Source organism: Dama dama, chromosome 5 (assembly GCF_033118175.1).
Source record: "Dama dama isolate Ldn47 chromosome 5, ASM3311817v1, whole genome shotgun sequence".
Classification (NCBI taxonomy): Eukaryota; Metazoa; Chordata; class Mammalia; order Artiodactyla; family Cervidae; genus Dama; species Dama dama.
The window spans coordinates 109,988,720-110,009,957 of NC_083685.1; the positions used below are offsets into that span (position 1 = coordinate 109,988,720).

Here is a 21,238-nt window from a genome sequence, read left to right on the forward strand (position 1 = left end):
TCCTTAAAGCTATCAGCCAGGGAATTACGTGGGTTTGAAATAATCTTAAGCAGAGGCAGCAACGGCCCCCTTCTGCACTCCAGCCCTCAATCAGCTTTCCTCTTCTCCCCATGCTGCTGCTCCACATTCACCCTGAAGGGGGCACTTTTGTTCAGTCGTTAGTTGGTGCCAGCGAAAAAGAAGCCGAAGAAGGAAATGTAACAATTGGTCACGTGTTGGGGGTGGGGTCCTCGCAGAGGTTTCTGGGAAGGGAAGGGAGGTCCACGTGGAGTGGGCGGGGCTCGCTGAAAGTTTTGGCGGGGCTGGTGGAGAGAGAGAAATACTCGAAATACCCGAATTTGAGTTGTGATTTTATTTGGGAAAAAAAAAAAAGGGCAGCAGAGATGGTGGAGGGTGTGTCCTGCGGAGAGGCCCCCGCGGAGGGGAGAAGGGGAGCGGCACGCAAGCATCCTGCTCGCGGAAGCCTGGAGCGCAGGGCAGGGTTTTTGCCAGAAAGAGCTCTGGGCCGGTGCCGAGCTTCAGAGCCGGAAACTTCTGTGGCTCCATGCTGGTTCCCTATCCCCCAATCCTCCAGAAGGGAAAGGTAGCCTCTCCACCCGTGGTCTTATTTCGGTGCCCTGTGGAGCTGGGCTATTGCCAGCTGCGCAGCCCCAGTCTTTATTTACCTTTCCGAGAGCCTCAGGAAGCTGCAGAGATGAATCCTATCTTTCTGGGAAGAAGCCAAAGCAAGTCTCTTTTTACTACTTAGTTCTATCCCACTGTTAGTAGGGACACGCAACTTCATGCAGTCTTAAAGGTGATCTATTTCAGTTTTCTTTTTGGTCTGGGGAAACCAGGACCCAGACTGGTAAAAGGGCTTGCTACATGGTCTTTCCACACTATAGGCTTTCCATTCAAAGAATGTAGGTCATGGAAATGGGAGTCTGTCATTCCAAAAGTCTTAAGAGGAATGGTAGAAGTGTTGGCTTTATCTCCATCCATACACTTAGCCAGAGGGCAAATGGAAATGGTCACTATCCCATTAGGGATGAAATAGGCAGAGAACTGTTTAGGGACTTGATTTTACGGGTCCTTTTGTTTTCCTAAGGCTCCCTCTCAAGTCAGCAGGTCCACTTTCTCCCACTTGGTCTTTACTCTTTGGTATCTTATGTCCTTATGTGTCCTAGTTTAGGGATTATCACAGTTTAAAAAGCCCTAATGATAGGGCTTCCCTGGTGGTTCAGTGATAAAGAATCCGCATGCCAATGCAGAAGACACAGGATCCATTCCTGATCTGGGAAGATCCCACGTGCCTCAGAACAACTAAGTTGATGGGCCACATTTGTTGAGCCTTGCCACAATCGGAGTCACAACTACTGAAGTCCAGGAGCCTTAGAGCCTGTGCGCAGTAACAAGAGAAGCTTGCATAATGAGAAACCCCTGCACTGCGACTAGAGTAGCCCCCCTTCTCCAACTAAAGACCCAGTACAGCCAAAATAAATAAATACAATTAGTTAAAAACAAAAAACTAATGGTTTCGAAGCAAAAATTCTCTTCCTTTTTAGAGAGTTTCTCTTCCAAAGTTTCAGTTTTCTGGTAGTTTATTCACCTCATCCTATGAATTGAGATCAACTTCAGACATCAAATTCAAAATTCCAGCCTTTGGGGGGAGAAAAGCATGTTTACTTAGTCTTAAAGCAGTGAAATCCTAGATTTTGGATTTCAGTGCTGTAAAGTTTTCAGGAAAAAAAAAATGTAGGGAACTGATGTGGGATTGCCAGCTTTTTATTTTGCCAAGTAAGGACATTAAAAAACTACCACTACCAATAGCTGTTTACTATCACCATCATTTTAGAGAGGTACATTTCAACATTTGCAAAATACGAAGTATGTGATCTCTGAGTAAGTGACGGTATTAAGCCACCCTGCCTTAAATTTTGGTTTCGCTAGTGGCTCAGGCAGTAAAGAATCAGCCTGCAATGTGGGAGACCTGGGTTTGATCCCTGGGTTGGGAAGATCCCCTGGAGGAGGGCATGGCAACCCACTCGAGTATTCTTTCCTGGAGAATCCTCATGGAGAGAGGAGCCTGGCATTAAATTTACATGGGTGCATTTGTTATTTGTAGACGTATTTATTTATCTTTGCTTGCACTGGGTCTTCATTGCTGTGTACAGGCTTTCTCTAGTTGTGACGAGTGGGGGCTACTCTTTCTTGAGACACTCGGGCTTGTTATTGCAGTGGCTTCTCTTGTGGTGCACACCCTCAGTTGCTTTGAGGCATGTGGAATTTCCCTGGACCAGGGATCGAACCTGAGTCTCCTGCATTGGCAGGTGGTTTCTCATCCACTGTACCACCAGGGAAGTCCTATTTGTAGACTTTTAAATAATGGCCATCCTGACTGGTTTGAGGTGGTACTACATTATAATTTGATTTGCATTTCTCTAATAATTCAGCTAAGTATTTTTGAATATTGAAAATCTAAAGTAGTATTTCACATAACATGAAAATGTATGAAATTCAAACTTCAGTGTCCATAAATAAAATTTTGTAACATGGTAGGAATGTGATCACTGCTTGCAGTATTCACACCAGAGCCTTTGCTTTCAAACAGTGAATCTGTAATCTGTCATTCCCTCTAAATCCCCATACCACTGGTACCTTAACCACTCACCATCAGCCACCACTTGTTCATTTACACTGTCTTTTGTGCTGCAACAGCAGAGTTGAGTAGTGCAAGAAACTCCACAGCTGTCAAAGCCTAAAATATTTACTATCTGGCTCTCGAATAATAGGTCCTGATATAGACGCCAATGTAGTGTTTTTCAGACTTAAGGTGCAACAGAATCATCTGGTGGACTTGTTAAAACACATACTGCTTAATCCCATCCGGAGTTTCTGATTCACTAGGTCTAGAGTGGGATCCAAGATTTTGCATTTTGAACAAGTTCCCAGGTGATGCCAGTCCAGGAGATTTGGTCTTGTTGTTCAGTCACTCAGTTGTGTCACTCTTTGCAACCCCATGGACTGCAGCAGGCCAGGCTTCCCTGTCCTTCCCTATCTCTCTGTTTGCTCGAACTCACATCCATTGAGTCAATGATGCCATCCAACCATCTCATCCTCTGTCACCCCCTTCTCCTCCTGCCCCCCATCTTTCCCAGCATCAGGGTCATTTCCAATGAGGCAGTTCTTCGAATCAGGTGGCCAGTGTATTGGAGCTTCAGCATCAGTCCTTCCAGTGAAGAGTCAAGGTTGATTTCCTTTAGGATTGACTGGTTTGATCCTCTTGCTGTCAAAGGAACCCTCAAGAGTCTTCTCCAGCACCACAGTTCAAAAGCATCAATTGTTTGGTGCTCAGCCTTCTTTACGGCCCACCTCTCACATCTGTACATGACTACTGGGAAAAGCATAGCTTTGACTAATAACGGGACTTTGTTGGAGAATCCCATGGACAGAGGAGCCTAGTGAGCTGCAGTCCGTTGGTCACAAAGAGTTGGACGTGACTGAGCGACTAACATTTGGTCTAGTGAGGAAGAAAACAGGGAATTTGTTCATGGAACAAATCCTGGTCTTAGAAATCGACCACAAAGTCCTCCTTCTCCCTCATGCCCTCCTCATGGTTTCTGTTGATTACAAAGAAAGTGAAAGTTTAGTCACTCAGTCATGTCTGACTCTTTGTGACCCCATGGACTGTAGCCCACCAGGCTCCTCCATCCACGGGATTTTCCAGGCAAGAGTACTGGAGTGGGTTGCCATTTCCTTCTCCAATTGATTACAAAGTTCTGTAAATTAATAATGTGAAAACTAGATTCTCAAGCCTTAGATTAACCATTTATCATCTCTCACTTGAACTAATAGCCTGAAAGTTGGTCTCTTGCCTTCAGTACAAACATATATTAGCTTTCAAAAACACAAATCTGATTATTCCACACTTTGCTGGACGTCTTTCAGTGTTTCACCTTGGCTGATAAATCAGTTGTCTCAAGTCCCTCAAAGAGGGATTGGTTCCAAAATCCTGCTTAGAATACCAAAATCCTCAAATGCTCAAGTCTCTTCTTTAAAATGGTGTATATCTGCATATAGCCTATGCATAGCCTCTAAGTCATCTCTAGTTACTTACAATACCTAACACAATGCAAATGCTATGTAAATCATTGTTGGGCTTGTAGCAAATTCAAGTTTTGCTTCTTGGAACTTTCTGGAATTTTTGTTCCTGAATATTTTCAATTTGCAGTTGGTTGAACCCGCAGATGTGGAACCTGTGCATATGGAGGGTCGACTGTATCCATTTCTTAACTGGGCCTTCAGACCTCAATAATCTGGTCTCAATACACCTCGCCTGTTTTATCCCCTGTACTTCCCACTATCCAAGCTAAAGTCCAGGCGACTTCTCCACTTACTCCAATACATCCTTTTATCCCAGGTATCTGCAATGTTCTCAACTCTGTCTGAAATGTCCTATGGCCTCAACCTTTAAGACCCACTTCAGTTGTCACTTCCTCAGTTCCCTCCAGATAGTATGTTCTATCTTCTCTGTGCTTCTAGACAACTTTTTTCTTCCCTAGGTTTCACTATTTACACCCTATTAATAAGGCTGTCACTCTCAACCAAGCTAAAGGTCAAGGGTACATGCTTTCTCTTAATATATCTAAACACCTCATTTACTCACTCAGTGAGTATTTATTAACTGCCTACTTTAGGGCAGATATAGTTCTATAGGCTAAGGAGACAACAGAGAAAGAAAACATAAAGCTCACATTCTAGTGGTAGAGGACAATAAACATAATAAACTACATGTTAGATAGTAATAAGTAATATGAAAAAACTAAAGCAGGAAAGGCCTGGGAAGGAATTTAGAAGAGGTTGTGGGCTTACATAAGATAGCCAGAAAAGAAGCCTTGATGAAAAGATATTTAGTAAAGAACTGAAGCAACGAATAGGAAGGTATGTGAATATCTGAAGAAACAGTGACACAGGTGGAGAGAATAGCAAGTGAAAGGGCCTGAGCAGACCCATGCTGGGTGTGTTTGAAGGACAGCAAAGAGGTGCGTGTGGCAGGAGGGGACTGAATAAGGGGGAGAGTAGTAGGAGTCAAAGTCATCTGTACTGGGGGCCAAATTGTAAAAACCAAAAGGACAATTTTGTTTTTACTCCAAGTAAGATGGGAAGTCATGAGAAAGAACAGGTTCTCATATCGGGTTCACTGTGGCTGCAGTGTTGAGAACAGACCTCAGTGGGGGAAGGCAAAGGTTGAAACTAGGGGCTAATTACAAGGTTACTGCAATAAAAAAAAAGGTGAGATACGATTATGGCTCAGATTATGGCTCAAGGTGGAAGTTGTGGAAATGTTGCAAAGGTGTATGTTTCTGGATATACATATTGAAGGGCAATGGCATTGAAGACTGACTGGATATGAAGTAAGAGAGAGAGGAAGGCTATAGAAGAAGCAGGATTTAGGTGAGGCAAATTCAGGAGTGTGATTTTAGACACAAGTTTGAACTGCCTATTAGACGTCCAAATGGATATGTTTCCTAGGCATCTGAATATATGATTTTGGAGTGAGGGAATGAGCCTAGGAAGAAGATCTAAATTTAGGAGTTGCCAGTATAGAGACTCGGGTTTGATCCCTGGGTCGGGAAGATCCCCTGAAGTAGGAAATGGCAACCCACTCCAGTATTCTTGCCTTAAAAATGGACAGAGGAGCCTAGCAGGCTGTAGTTCTTGGGGTCGCAGAGTCGGACATGACTGAGCACGTAAGCAGTGTAGAGATGGTATTGAAGGCCTTGACACTGAAAAAGATCACCATATTCTCTGTGCCTCCTGCCACACATGGCCCCCACTTCACTGGTATCCCTAACTCCAAATACTCCCTTTGCAGATCTGAGGCCATATAGTCTGGTAGAAGAGGGCAGTGGTTTCTTTGGCTTCTTAGCACATTCCCATCCATTTGTTTAAAGTTTGCAGTGCTTCATGCTCTGAGCTCACAGGGCAGAGACACAGTTTCAATTAGAGGTTTTCACATGAGGCCAAATGTTAGTCATCTCCATATAGACTGGAAAAAAAAAAATCCCACCTTAGCAGAAAAGAAAAATCAATAAAAACTATTTAAAAGTTTTTTCCAGGAGAAATTCTGTGAGGACTTGTTGGCTAAAGCTGCCTGAAAGTTCAGACAGACAGGCACAAAATGAACACAGAGAGGACAAAGTGCTCAGCATAGGTTAATACCCTGAAGTATTTCTATTCTCCGTAAAGGTAAAGACCCTTTCTGAGACTTCCTTTGCCTCAGTCCTTTATGAACACCCCCAGAAGACGCTATAAGTGACTTAAGAAGTCTGGGGAGATGGCCGTTGGGAAAGAACTGTTGGTAGTTGGCAATACTTCATTCCAGGGAGGTGGTGGCAACAACTCCCTAGGCAGCAGACATCATGGATTTTCCTCCCTCGGGGTACCAGAGGTCCCCTCCGTTTCTGGTCTGGGTCCCTTAGAGACAAAGAACTTCATTCTCTCCCACACCAGTGTGGGGTTGCTGGGTAGCGCAGGGGTGGAGGGGTTAGAATTCTCTGCCCAGAAAACACCCACAGGCTCAAACAGGAGCCTGCATCCTAACTCTGGTCCAGGCGGCGCGCGGGGCCGTGGGGCCCCTCCGGTGAGAGCCAGGCCTGTTGCCAACGTGCCCGGGAAAGGGTTCGCCCAGCGCAGGCCGGGTACATGGAGCGCTCGATACACTTCCACGGAGGGCGTATCTGCCTCCCGAAGCCCCCTTCCTTCCTCTCAACTCCATTCTCTCGCGCTTCTCTCTCTCCGGGAGCCTCAGCATTCGCCTGCAGCCCGTCGCCGCCCTCGCCCTTTCTTCCCTCCTCCGGACCCTCCCCTGGCTCGCCCCTCCTCCGGCAGCCCACCTTCACCCCGCCGCTCCGCGGGTTCCTCGGTCCTCGCCCCTTATCCCCGGCCTCCCCTCGCCGGCCCCCCGCGCCGGGGGGCCCCGCGGCCCCCCTGCCCGCCCTCCTCCAGGCGACAGCGGCCCCTTTCACAATAGCGCGGCCCGCCTCCCTCCTCTCGGCTCCCGGTTCACTCCCGCCCGCTTCTCTCCCGGCGCATGCGCCCTCCGGTCGGCGGCGGCGGCTGCGGCTGTGGCGGCTCCGAGCGGCTCCGTTTTTTTAAAGGGAAACGCTGAAGCGTCGGGGGTGACTGTGGGGGAGGGGGACCCCGAGTCCGGAGACCCCCGGGTGAGGCGACAGACTCTCTCCCGTAGTAGGAGGACTTTGGGAGGACCCATCCCTCCCACCCCCTCCTGAGGAGGAGGGGGGGGAAAATGGAGGCTCGGGGCGGCTGAGGCGAGCTCCGGGGCGGGGGGCCGGGGCGGGGAAGGGGGGGTGTGGGGTGGGGAGACGAGGCGGGCCCGGCCGGGCCAGGGGGGGCCGAAGCGAGCTCCGGGGATGAGCTCGGGGGCGGCTGGGTGCGAGCTTCTGCCTCTGAGGCGAAGGCGGCGGCGGCGGCAGCAGAGGCGGCGGCGAGGCCCCCATGGGCCGGCGGCGGGCCTCAGCCGCGGCCTCCACTTCTCCGCACGCCGGCGGGATGGCGCCCGGGCCCCGGAGGAGCCGCGCTAGCCGAGGCCTGCTGCCGCGCTGCTGAGGCGAGCCCGCCAAACTCCCCTCCCCCTCCTCCGTCCTCGACCCCCCGCACCTCACCCCTTCCCCACCCCCTCCTTCGTCTCGGTCCCCGACGCTGCTCCGGACCACTATGACCATGAGATCCGCAGTGTTCAAGGCGGCCGCGGCCCCTGCCGGCGGCAACCCTGAGCAGCGACTGGACTACGAGCGGGCTGCGGCGCTGGGCGGGCCCGAGGACGAACCTGGGGCGGCCGAAGCCCACTTCCTCCCCCGGCACCGTAAGCTCAAGGAGCCGGGGCCCCCACTGGCCTCCTCCCAGGGCGGGAGCCCCGCGCCCTCACCGGCCGGCTGCGGCGGCAAGGGCCGGGGCTTGTTACTCCCGGCCGGGGCGGCCCCCGGGCAGCAGGAAGAGAGCTGGGGCGGCTCGGTGCCCTTGCCCTGTCCACCCCCGGCCACCAAACAAGCTGGCATTGGGGGGGAGCCAGCGGCAGCGGGAGCCGGCTGCAGTCCCCGACCCAAGTATCAGGCGGTGCTGCCCATTCAGACGGGCTCTCTCGTGGCGGCGGCCAAAGAGCCTACGCCCTGGGCTGGGGACAAGGGTGGGGCGGCTCCCCCAGCTGCCACCGCCTCGGACCCGGCGGGACCCCCACCACTACCTCTGCCCGGGCCGCCACCCCTCGCGCCCACCGCCGCCGCCGGGACCCTGGCGGCCAGCGAGGGCCGATGGAAGAGTATGAGGAAGAGCCCTCTCGGGGGTGGCGGCGGCTCTGGAGCTTCCAGTCAGGCCGCCTGCCTCAAACAGATCCTTCTGCTGCAATTGGACCTCATCGAACAGCAGCAGCAGCAGCTGCAGGCCAAGGAAAAGGAGATCGAGGAGCTGAAGTCAGAGAGAGACACGGTACGGGAAGGGTTAATCTGCGTTCGGGACGAGGAGCGAGTTATGCGCATGCTCGGGGGAAGGGGGCTGTAGGAGGTTAAGGTATCCCTGAGTTAGGGGTAAGGAGGTCGGCCACCAGCACAGGAGTCTTCTCAGTTGCTGGGTCCTTGGGAGCCAGGCTCACAGACACGTTGGGTTAGAGGGAAGGGTTAAAGGGCAACCTCCCAAGGGGAGGGGGAGGGGAGGTTTCAGGTGCCAAAGGGTTAATTTAAAATGACAGCCCCAGACTTGTGGGAAAGACGTTGAGTGGGAAAAGACCTGATTTGTGAGGGGTTGGAAAATGAAAAGGTGGGATGCATATGTGGTTGCTTTATGGAAGGGGTTAAATTAAAGAGCTTTGCGTTAGAAATGCATTCTGGAGGAGAGGGCCATAGCAGCTGTTGCTCTAAGCACTGCTGTAGCATCTTTATCTAGATAGAGTAGTAGGCCTTTTCATTGGCAGAAGGGTTGAGGTGACTCACAGTGGAATCCTGTTTTAGCTTTTAAAAATGATATTAGGAGAAGCATCACCTTTGATTTCAGACAGTTTTTTTGTTTTAATAGGAATCTGAGTTATAAAACATGACCTACTGACCAGCTCCCTTGTATGATAAGCATAGTGTTTAGAAACTGGAAGGCTTTTAAGGCATCAGGGGAAATTAAGCTTATTAAATGTATTAAGTAGACCAAAATTTTTTCCCCTATATTAGAATCTTAAGGTGTAGGGAAGTCATTTATTATTTCTTTGTACTTCTGAGGAGCATGACTATATAGGCTTGTTTTATTTTATTTTATTACCCTTGAAGCAGTAGTTAAGGGCACCTGATGTGTTAAAACATACTCCAGATATCAGGAAAGCTGTGGTGGTGGGATATTATAGTGCTAGCATACCTTACAGCTGCCTAAAAATAAACATGGTTTCTACAATTGTTGTGTTCAGGCTGCAGCAGTCTCTGTCTCTCTCTCCTCTCTCTCCCTCCCTCTCTCTCTCTGGCGTTGTGTGCGCCAAGGGCTGAGCAAGGGAGCAGAGGGCTTTTCATTTTGTTTGCTTTCCAAATGAATCTCTTCAGGCAGCAACTGTTTTATTAGAGAATGCATCCTGCAAGGTGGAATGGGAGCTGGGGCCGGTCTCATTAAAATATTTCGTGGTGTTGATTTGTGGAAGTTACTCAATATGGAGGTGGCACTGCTCAGCTACTGTACTGCAGTCTAGGGGTGTGATGGTACTGTAATTACAACACATCATGTCCTGACTTGGGGGGGGGGGTCGGAAAGAGGACGACCAGTGAAGGAGAAGAAATCAAGGAAGTGTCATCCACAAACAAATGTGTTTAAGTAATGTTAAGGCTCTGAATCAAAACAGAAGGAGATGAAATGAGAGTGTGGCTGACAGGGGGCTCTCTGCTGATTGTGGTTTCTGCTCAGTTCCTGAGGTAATAGCCCTTTTGCAGATTTTCCTAGGCAGGAAAAGTGGGGTGAGTTAAGGATAGAGTGTCAGTCTGAACTTGGCATTCACTGCCTCTGTTGTGTATTGCAGTCTTAGTGTTGCTTAAGCTTGTTTCTCTTATTCCAGTTGTTATTTGGCCTCTCATGAAATCTGTGCAGCTAAGTGGATGTAATGAAGTCAACATTAATATCACTGTCTAACCCAAATAAACTTCTTGTTATAGAGTATAAGTAACACAGTTGGCATCTTTTCTCAGAATATTTTAATGTGAAATTTTCAATGATAATAGACTTCCATTTTGTGTTTGATCATGTGGTCCTCCCTTTAATTATTAGAATCAAAAGACTTTTCAATATTTAAATAGGTATAAGTTTTTCTGTTATCTCAAATGCAAAGCAGTATGCATATTTGATGATTGATGGGACTTATGGGTACTGGTTCTTTTTATAAGTCTTCCAAATTGAGTGTTCACAGTTTAGGTGGCATCTCCCCACCCCACCGTACCCCCTTTCAAATAACATTGCAATTCCTAGTGGCACTGTGATTGTGTGAGCTTTTAATTCTGTCTCAATGTACTGTCTGGACTTTGCCCTCGTGTGTAGCATTTTTGAGTGGAAGTAGAGATGATGGTGTTTGGAGAACTTCAGGGCTTCCTCAAAGAATATTAAGGTTAATTCTGGAAACTCCCAAACTGACTTGGAGCCACATGTTAGCAGTAGCAGAGACCGTGCCATTTAAAAGGCATGTTGTGGCCTCTCCCAGTGAAGAGGATCTTTTTTTTTTTTTTTTTCCAGAAGAATGAACTACAAATTCCCCCATGTCCCTCCCCAACTACGTTAGCTCCTAAAATTAACCAGTGCACCTTGTCTTCTCTATTGTGATTAAGAAAATCTATTCAGATTATGTCTGCCTGTTAAAAATAAGTTGAATTGCTGTGGTTCATGGAAAGAGACAGAAGACCAGACTGATTCCAGAATGGGGATAAGTACCTGTGTTTAATTTTTCTGTTTTTTAAGTCTGCATTTTGCCACTGTCTTTTTTAGCTCCTTGCTCGGATTGAACGTATGGAAAGGCGGATGCAGCTGGTAAAGAAGGATAACGAGAAAGAAAGGCACAAGCTGTTTCAGGGCTATGAAACTGAAGAAAGAGAGGAAACGGAGCTATCGGAGAAAATTAAACTGGAGTGCCAACCGGAGCTTTCTGAGACAACCCAGACTCTGCCTCCCAAGCCTTTCTCCTGTGGGCGGAGTGGAAAGGGACACAAAAGGTGTGCTGATAACTTTGTTACACTGTCTGGACTTGAGATCACTTGTTTGCAGTGACTGAGAGTAAGGGATGAGGACTTATGAATTAGTTTTAATACAATTGTATCTTGAATCACGAGGTCTTCTGTACTGAGAAACTGAAACATCCTTGTGTGGGCTATAAAAGTCTGTTAGGAACATTTTGGTCACAGTAGTAATTACAGAATGCAGTATACATCATAAAGAGAATGGGCAGCAAATGTGACAGCTGAATTTCTTAAAACTATAGCCCTTCACTTCAAGTTAGGAAGTGTTAAATTCCTTCATTGCCTTAGGCACTGGTAGATGTTAAAAATGTAAGCTCTAAAAAAAAAAAAAGTAAGCTCTAACTGCCCTTGGACTCAAAAAGATTAGTCTAGCTATAAGGATAGCATAAATTTTGAAAACTCAGAATTAAACTGCAATAAAATATGCAGATGGACAACAGTGATACAGACTATTCAGAGATTAATTATTGTGCATTAAGGATAGTGAAAGTTTAAGGAGGAAATGGATCTTGAAAAAGTATAGAACTTAGTTTGGTAAAAAGGAAAGGAGATGACATTCTAGAAGTGTGTGTGTAGACTGGTGGGAGAAAGAAAATCAGAAGATAGCAAGAAAAAATGATTGTAATTAACACGGTATAGGAATAGGCGGGTGGGATAAGACTGGCGTCTGGTTGGCAGGAATGAAATAGACCACAGAGTAGAGGCATCTGATGTTAGTGAAAGGATCTTGAATAAAATAGGAACCTTTTTAGATTTAATAATCAGTAGAATAGTAGTAGAGGTTCTTAAGCATGGAAACTCACTTGTTCAACAAACGTTTACTAAGGGCTTATTATACATATTGTTAAGCATGAGGCTGTTCCTGCTCATAACAGCCAAGTATTTAGATACTTGAATACTGGTCATTTTGGAGCAAGCTAGTTCTCTTGCCTGAAAATGTAATCAAATCAGATTTTATTCAAGGGTCAATAAAATTCTATAATGTTTTCTTCCCTATCTAATAGGAAATCCCCATTTGGAAGTACAGAAAGAAAGATTCCTGTTAAAAAGCTGGCTCCTGAATTTTCAAAAGTCAAAACAAAAACTCCTAAGCACTCTCCTGTTAAAGAGGAACCCTGTGGTTCCTTATCTGAAACTGTTTGTAAACGTGAATTGAGGAGCCAAGAAACTCCAGAAAAACCCCGGTCTTCAGTGGACACCCCGCCAAGACTCTCAACTCCCCAGAAGGGACCCAGCACCCATCCCAAGGAGAAAGCCTTCTCAAGTGAGATAGAAGATTTGCCGTACCTTTCCACCACAGAAATGTATTTGTGTCGTTGGCACCAGCCTCCCCCATCACCGTTACCATTACGGGAATCCTCTCCAAAGAAGGAGGAGACTGTAGCAAGTAAGGCATAGAGAACACTTGCTCTTATACCCTAGTGGTGGCGGTCAAGCTAACAAGTGTGAAAATGCCTTTGGCATTTTTAAAAAAGTGCAATCAATAAAGCAGAGTTCTGTCAAGAATGAGTAAGTTAACAGCCAGAGACAGACACTGTGCAGGCATTGCAAATAGATGGAATTACAGCAAAATGTGCTCAATGTATTTGCCTGCTTACAACACTGGGAGATGTGTTTGCCAGTAAGTTGCTCATCACAAGAGCACCAGACTTGGGGGTGTAATCTCCGGCAACTTGCATGCCCTCTGAAAGAAGGGTTTTCTGTGCTGTGAAATGCATAGAACTTATACTTTGCCATGCACGACTGTTCCTGCAATTGATACTGTGTGAAACCTGGGAGGGTGGTCTTTGGGTGTTCTCAGGGGCCAATGGTAATTTTTGGGTTGGGGAGCCAGCTTGGGGTGGGGAATTTCACCTGGGCCTCCGCTCTTTACCTATATAAACATTTATCTGTATCTCTGTGTCCCGGTCTGGGGGGCAGGAGGAATCTGCCAAAGACCAACAGTCTTACTATATCTCACTATACTTCACAAAGGTTCTAAATGTGAAGAGTTTACTTGGATTGCAGTAGCCCATTGGTTGTTCATATATTTAAATAAAATGGTCTACAAACTATTTTTCAAACAATAAGGACTATCTTGGGATATCTGAGCTGCTTGGGATGGGTGTGGGGTATGGGACCTTGGTCTTCATTCCCTTTTTGTTCTTCATGGCTTCCGTACAGAGATGCTCCCCTATCTCCTACATCAACCAGTAACTGGAATGTGCCTTCGATCGTGTAATGTTAGTCTATGACAGTCACTGTGGGTGCTCCGGGGTGATGGTGGGGAAGCCTTCTTGGATAGAGTCACGGTCCTGAGTTTCTACTGATGTGTCTTGCCCTCGTAGGGCTGGGTATGGGAATCCATTCCAATAAGACAAGAGCATTCTCCAGGCTTTTGTTTGGCTGTTCTGGTGACAAAATTAAGTGGGGAAGATAGATTACTCTTCTTTATTATCTAAAATTCATTAGGCCTTACATTTGAGTACATAGATAGACCAGGACCCTGATCTAGGTTCGGGTTTTTTGTTGGTTCAGTCAGTTGAACAGGTTCATCCTTAATGGTTAACCTTCTTGCTGCCATGGCAATGCTGTGTAACAAGAGAAACCGTGAAGCAATTTCCCATCCGGGATTGAGAAATGGCTTGGTCCGGAGCTGTTCTGTGTGACTGGCTGTTTTTGAAAACCCTTTCTGCCGTAGTACAGAAAATTCCAAACACCTCTGATATTGTGGGTCTAGCAGTACAGAAAGAGTCTGATTGGGGGGATCCCAGTCCTTTGAGGAGCCTGAGTTGTGAATAAATGTGTGAATCCTTATTCTGGACGCCCCTATTTCAAGAGGAAGTCTCAATGGCTTGTTCTAAGGAAGCCAAAGTCTTTGTGCATGTTGTTCAGGCTGGACCAGCAAGGTAGTTTGTTTGGAGGGAGGAGGGAGCTGTTTAAGAAGACTACATGTGTAAGTTTTGAGAACACTGATCTTTTATTTGAAAAATAGGGTCAACTTTTACTCACCTGCCATGTTCTGAGTTTAAGGTTTGATATCCTTGGCCATCAACTGTTGCAGGGAAACCACCCTAAATAATGAAGAAAAGAAGTCGTCTCAGTGTAAAAAAAAAAAAAGTGGTGGGCTTATTTTCTTTTCTTTTGTCTGTTGTTCCCTCTTCCCCTCCCCCAGAGAGAAATTCTCAAAAGAGCAACTCAAAAAAAAAAACAAAATGGCTTCCTAGTGAGAACATCAGTGATGATCCTTTCCTCCATTTTGGGTATGGGCTTTTTTTCTTTTTACACTGAGATGATTCTTCTTTCCTGCATTATTTAGGGTGTCTGATGCCATCAAGTGTTGCAGGAGAAACTTCAGTCTTGGCTGGTGAGTAGAATAGGAATTATATTGACTGGGCCTGGGGTGGGGGCTGGCGGGATGGTGGATGGTTGGGAGTTGTATCCCCCATCAGTTGGATGGGGGAGAGTGAGATTCCTTGGTATGTGATTACACTATAGACTTCAAAATGACTACAAATTTCAGTTGTTTTTCAGGAACTGCAATAGCATCCATTATATGAATTGTCAGGTATTGGTTTAGGGTTTTTTGTGATCCTGTGTTTGGCAGACTACAATGGCATTTTAGGTTCTTTCAATACCATAGCAAGGACACTGAATATGGCTTCAGGTGAGGCCATAGAATGGATTCCTATCACTTGGTAACTTTGTCTTATCTGGGGAGAGGCTTCTTGTCCTAGTGAATAGTAAGTTGTGTGACCTTGGATTTAAGGGTGGTTCCACCCCTCCTCCCTTTCTTTTTCTTTTTTTTTTTCTTTTCAGTTCCTTCTTGGAGGGACCACTCAGTAGAGCCTCTAAGGGACCCAAATCCTTCAGACCTTTTGGAGGTAGGTACCCAAGACCTGTCAGTAGAAGGGAGTGAGAGAGAGATAGAAATGGGGGTATAACTTGAATATGTCATAACTGTGTGGATGGGTTAAATAGAATTCTGAAGCCAGAAGGTAACTCGAGAGATTATCAAGTCCAACTCCTTTGTTGTATAGATGAAAAAACTGAGATTTAAAATGGCTAAGTGATTTATTAAAAAATAAGTAGCTAGTGAATATTCAAAACAGAGCTAGGTTTCATGCTAAGTAGAAAAGTTAGGCATGTACCACTCAGAAACAGAATTACATATTCCAAGCTCAGTTGCCTTTTGAAAATTTGATACTTTCTTTAAACTCATACCCTTGTAAAAGTATAGTGGTAGGGAGGGTTTGTGGCAGTCTGAAAGGTTGTTTCAATTTTATGTGACTTTCACTTTGGAAAGTTACAGAAATGGTTTTGAAATATGGAGATTCTACAAGGGTAGGAGTGGGGATAGGAGTATGTGTTTTGTTGATTTTTGTTACCAGGAGTTTCCCATGATACCCATAGAACTCACAGACTTAGGTGGGACCTAAAGGTGAAAGAATTTTTATTCCTGGAAGCTGGAAATGAGTATACATGGCACACGGTGATAAATAGCTTATCAGCTGCTATTCTTTACACAGAACCTGGATGACAGTGTGTTTTCGAAGAGGCATGCAAAACTGGAGCTGGATGAGAAGAGAAGGAAAAGGTGAGGCTAGAGATGTTCACTGTGGGAACAGTTGAGCCTATAGGACTGTGATGTCTCTCATCCATGCTGAGGGGAGCCCAGTAGCTCTTAATACTTTTAAATTACTGACTTTCCTAATTGAGTATCACAGTTTTGAAGTGGTTACTATTATAGTTAAAGATGTTTGGCCTCTTTTTTCTTGTGGGGAACACTAACACATGATCCAGACTGCTAGACCTAAACAGCTCTTCCTTAATCAAGCAGACAGTTCTCTTTACTCCCTACTTCCCCGCCCCCCATCCCCTCATCTAGAAGTCTCAGCCAGGATCTCCCTAGCATCTGGATTATACGAGTTGCCTTTATAGAGCAGGTTTGCAGTAATATTGGGTTTGTTTGTTTTCTTTGTCTGGTTTGTTTTTCCCAGATGGGATATTCAGAGGATCAGGGAACAAAGAATTTTACAGCGACTGCAGCTCAGAATGTATAAAAAGAAAGGAATTCAGGAATCTGAGCCCGAGGTTACCTCATTTTTCCCTGAGCCAGATGATGGTAAGTTTTGTTTATCTAAGAGAGTAAGTTTCTCAGAGAAGAAAAAGGGTACAAGGCTCCAGGATACAACTTGCTCTGAATGAATGTGGTATTTTGGAAGAGGTATAGTTGCTAGATATTTTCCATCTATGTCACTAACAAGATCCCATCTGGCTTTCTTCCATAGTTGAAAGTTTGATGATTACCCCCTTCTTGCCTGTTGTAGCATTCGGACGACCATTACCAAAACTAACTCCACAGTAAGTATAAAGTTTTTCCCCTCTTCTCAGGTGGTGTGAACTTCACTTCCCTTTCAGACTTCATGAAAGCTTCAATATAAGGTGGAATAGTTGGCTTAGGGATGGCCATGGCTCTTTGACAGAAGTGAGGCTACCTGGGCCACTAGCTTTTACAATGATAAGATTCCCAAGCCAGGAATTAGGAGGATTGCTTTTTGATTTAGAAATAGATTTTCAGTCACTTTAATAGCACACCGTTGCTCTGACTTTGAGGCAAGAAAGACACTCCAAACTTGGGACTTGGGAGTCAGGGCTATGAGTAGTGAAGGGTATACTGTCTCTCTTTGACTTAGTCTCATGTCCATACTGAATTTCTTCTAGTCTTGCAGGTTGATTTCCTTGTTCTTTTTTTGCCAGGAATTTTGAGCTGCCCTGGTTGGATGAGCGTAGCCGATGCAGGTTGGAGATCCAGAAGAAGCAAACACCTCATCGGACGTGTAGGAAATAGCTATGCTGGCAAGAACCTTCTGTCTTCAGATAGTTGTAGCATGCCATTCCCAGAGAGTGGCAGAGACCTGTATGTGTGACCTATGTCCTTATGTATGTTACCATTTGCTGAAAATGCCCTTCCATACTCCCCTGATCTTGGTTTTGTTTTCATCACTCTGATTTCACAAAAACTCCTTCATTGGGCTACTTGTGAATTGTGGAGGGTAATTGGGATTTCTTTTCCCTTTTTGGGGAAATGAGTTCTCAACTTAAATCCATAGGATGGCAGGCTTGGAAGCTTCAGGGGTCTGCTTCTTTACATTTGCCTATGTAAAAGGGGTAAAAGGGCTCTCTTCATTAGACTTGTGGAAGATGAAGCAACCCCTGCCTTTAGAGTTGTGCCTGCATGGCACTCTTCTCGCCCCGTATACCCTTCCTTATAGTATGAGTATAGTGGTTTTTACCCTAAAACAAAACAAAATTTCACCAGGAGCTTAAGGACCAGATGAGGAATAACAAGTGACGTGATGAAGCAAGTCATCTTCACAGGGTAGAAAAGATAATGGAGAGTTGGTTGATAAATATCTAAAAACACAGTTGTTTTCTTAAAACTGTTCTGTGATACAGCCATGTGGGAAGGGATGTTTGGCTGTGATTATTTTCTTAAGTTAATGGGCAACTGAATTTCTTTCCCCACCCCTCAAGAATATAATCTTCTGAAGAGAGACTGAAGATGGTTAGTTTGGGGCCAGTTATGGCTCTAAACAAAAGCAGTTGGTGTTTAGGAATGGCATGCCAGATCCTGTACAGATGTCTTTGTGTCACATCACCTCTTGAGTATTCCTTAGTTGGGTTTTATCCTTTTAGCTGAGCTCTTGGTGGTGGGTTAGAGATTTAGGGAGGGTGGGGATGTATGTGGAAATATGGGCTTCCTCTGGCTGGCAAATGTCTACATCTTGAAACAAACAGATGTACCTAATGAGCTTCTCCAGTTCATTTTGTAAAAATAGATTTGTATGTGTACCATCTTGGTTCCCCCCTCCCAACCCTCACCTCCCCCATTTTGTTAAAAAATTTCAGGACAGCACTCCAGGCCACTTTGGTCTCAGTGTAAGATCCCTGTAACTATCTGGAAGGAAAATAGAGCCAAGACCTCTGGTCTTAAATATATAGGAATTGCCTTTCTTTAGTCTTCAGGACTATTGTATGAAAACAAGTAGGGGTCTAATCTCCTAGAAGGTAGGGGCTTTTATCCTTGAAGAGAATATGTCCCCAGATTATTAGCACTTTTAGAGGAGAAGCCAAGGTATGTAGGGTGTGTGGCCGGCCCATCAGTGGAGCATGAGAGAATGGGATACCATTGTGGGAAGGGAAGAAAAAAGTTCCTCAGGGGCCTCCCACTGCTAAAGCTTTTCGTGAGATGTTGGTCTGTGCTCCCTGAGTTTGACTTTTAAAGGAATTACTCGGGCAGCACATGTAGTATTCTTGGATGATCTTGCTGCTCTTATTTCTCCTTTGTGTGTGTGTGTGTGTGGCTATGGGTTTTCATTTGTAACTCCATCTGCTTAGGAGAGTGGGCTCTCCACAAGGGAACCTGCTGTGAACTTCTTTGCAGCAAGAATGTAGAGAGAAATAGGACTTATTCCACTAGGGGCTCTCATCTCACACCTTAAGGACAGGAAGGAGATTTCTAGAAAAACTAGGCCAGATATTCTTTGTTCTCCATCATTTTAATATGGCAAACTGTTTGGCTTTCCTACTCTGACCTATGTTATGTTCCTTTAAAATGTGCCCAAGAAGAAAAAAGACCAGTCAGTGTCTCTTTATTTTATTCCTTGATTCCTCTGAGTTTCTTAATTTTCAGCATTTGTTGGGTTCCTTTGGATATGGGTTAGCAGATTTCACCTTGGTTTGTTCCTACCCAAGGGACTTCCCAGATTCTGAACTCAAGTTAGACTAAGAGGAATCCATGAGGTGCTATTTGGCCAGACTTATGTGGATTCTATTTCCTTGGTTTTCCCTCCACTTAGTATCTTGTTATTTTATTGCCCCCTCTTCTAGATTACTTCTCCTTTGATTTGGATATGTTGAAGTTTTGTTGAGAAGGAGGTTGGAGAGTAGATGAGCAAAGTTCCAAGAGCAAAAAGACAGTGTGTCAGAGTGTGGGGGGAAATTAGTCTTATTTTTTCCCTACATGGGATACAACACTGTGAAATTCAATCTTCAAGTGAAGGCCCTGCCGTTCTCCTAAAACATAGTTCTTTGTTTCTTTCTTTAACAAAGTTTAAGCTAGTGTTAATAAATTAAAAAGAGAAATTGCTTGTCTGTCCACTTCAGCTTTGTTTTATGCCCATTTCATATTGTTGTCTGTGTTGTAATTCATACTTTTGATACCATTTCTGATGTGTAAAATTGGTTGTCTTGTAAATATCTTATAAAGAGTTCAATTGTAAATAAACTATTGTGGCTGTTAATTTTTGAACTTCTGCTTCAATTTATTACATTTATTGGGAAGCATTAAACAATTTTGCTTGGATATTTTAAAGGACTAGAAAAAGAAATCCACTTTCACAAAATAGAAAAACACCATTTTCCCTTTTATATGAGATACTAACTTCCATTTGTGTATGAACACAATGTATGTTCCATCTCTATCTGTCCTGGGTTCTTCCTTACAGATAACGGGCAATTAAAAAAAAATAAGAGATGATAGGATGCCTGCTGCCTGGTGTCTAAATTAATAAAACCTCAGTTGGAAGGACCTTATAGGTCATGTCTGACCCAAGTACATGATTTCCCTCTGACAACATTCCAGACAAATGAAATCCAGCTTCTCCGACACTTTCGTTTTCTCCTGTCCAGTTTTTCCTAAATGTTAGAGAATTCTTCCTCGTTGACAAAATCTAACTTCTTGTAACTTGAGCCCACTGGTTCTTGCTTTGCTTTCCAAGGTGACCAAAAAAAAAAAAAATCAATTCCTCCTTTCCTCATAGTCCCTCAGATACCTTGCTGTGGCAGTCCCAATCTTCTTGGTTCACATTCAGAGCTCTTAACAATTGTTCCTCAAAAGAATCTTGAATGTTTCAGTTCTCTGAATGAGTGAACAATTTGCTCATGGCCATTTAAAAATTGAATGCAGACCAAACAACTGAAAGGCAAAGTGGCAGACTATCACTTTACTTATTTAGACACTAAATTTGGCAGTCTTACTATATCAATTTACTTTGTGACGGATCCTCTAGGTTTGTTTTTTTTTTTAAACACTTTTAAAATCATATATCCTTCATTTTGAGCCCAAGCAGTTGGTTTTTGGACCTGTATTTACAAGCTGTCACATTTGACCACTTGTTTAACCAGTTGAGCTCTGTTTGGATCCTGACTATCTCTGAAGGCATTCATAATACCGTCTAGTTTCATAATGTCTATAAATTTGATAAGCATCAGTAGCCTTGACCATATTATTTGTAAAAGCATTACACGGGACAGAATCCTGTGCTATGATAGTGACCTTCCTCGGGTGTATATTATTGTGTACTCCTTTAGGTGAACAGTTAGCTTACGCTTCTTGTATGTTTTTTATTATGGTACAGAGAAAATACACCGATTTTTTTCATTGCTGAAAATCACAGCATTCCATCATCTACACATTTGGCAAGGAAATCATTTCGGGATATTAAACCAATGCCCGTTCCTATGATTATCTCTAAGTCGGTTCTAATATTTTAGTAAGATCTGGCTCAGGCGGTAAAGAATCCGCCTGCAATGTGGGAGACCTAGGTTCGATTCCTGGGTTGGGAAGATCCCTTGGAGGAGGGCATGGCAACCCGTTCGCGTATTCTTGCTTGGAATCCCCATGGACAGAGGAGCCTGGTGGGCTACAGTCCATGGGGCCGCATAGAGTAGACACGACTGAGCGACTAAGCACATCGTATTAGCCTGCACTTTGAGGAAGGTGATGGCTGGGGTGGGAAGACACGTAAAGGGGGAAGAAATGAGAATACAGGGGAAACACTGTAGTGCTGCAACACTAAATCCTCGGGCTTTCCTACAGATAGCTGGTTTCTCTTCCGCCCTTTAGCTTAAAATGGACTGATAAAAAATCTGAAGCAGCACAACGGCTTCGGAGGTTTCCCTTGATTCGTGATTTTTTACTAAGCAAACGAATGCAGTCAAACGATCTGCTTCAA

At 45.0% G+C, this 21,238-nt stretch overlaps 1 protein-coding gene across 3 annotated transcripts; it reads left to right on the top strand.

The window, feature by feature from the left end:
• Window positions 1-7,399: 7,399 nt before the first annotated feature.
• On the top strand, window positions 7,400-19,525 carry MSL1 (MSL complex subunit 1). 3 transcript variants are annotated; one of them, XM_061143953.1, is made up of 10 exons: window positions 7,731-7,864; window positions 8,389-8,484; window positions 10,993-11,216; window positions 12,245-12,627; window positions 14,539-14,586; window positions 15,039-15,103; window positions 15,749-15,816; window positions 16,220-16,344; window positions 16,511-16,583; window positions 16,980-19,525. In XM_061143953.1, exons 3-10 carry the CDS (start codon window positions 11,014-11,016, stop codon window positions 17,068-17,070), a joined length of 1,056 nt encoding a protein of 351 aa, XP_060999936.1. In that variant the 5' UTR covers window positions 7,731-7,864; window positions 8,389-8,484; window positions 10,993-11,013; the 3' UTR covers window positions 17,071-19,525. The 3 variants fall into 3 exon arrangements, with proteins under 3 accessions (XP_060999935.1, XP_060999934.1, XP_060999936.1); XM_061143951.1 differs by having other exon boundaries at window positions 7,401-8,484; XM_061143952.1 differs by lacking the exon at window positions 14,539-14,586 and having other exon boundaries at window positions 7,400-8,484.
• Window positions 19,526-21,238: the final 1,713 nt, after the last annotated feature.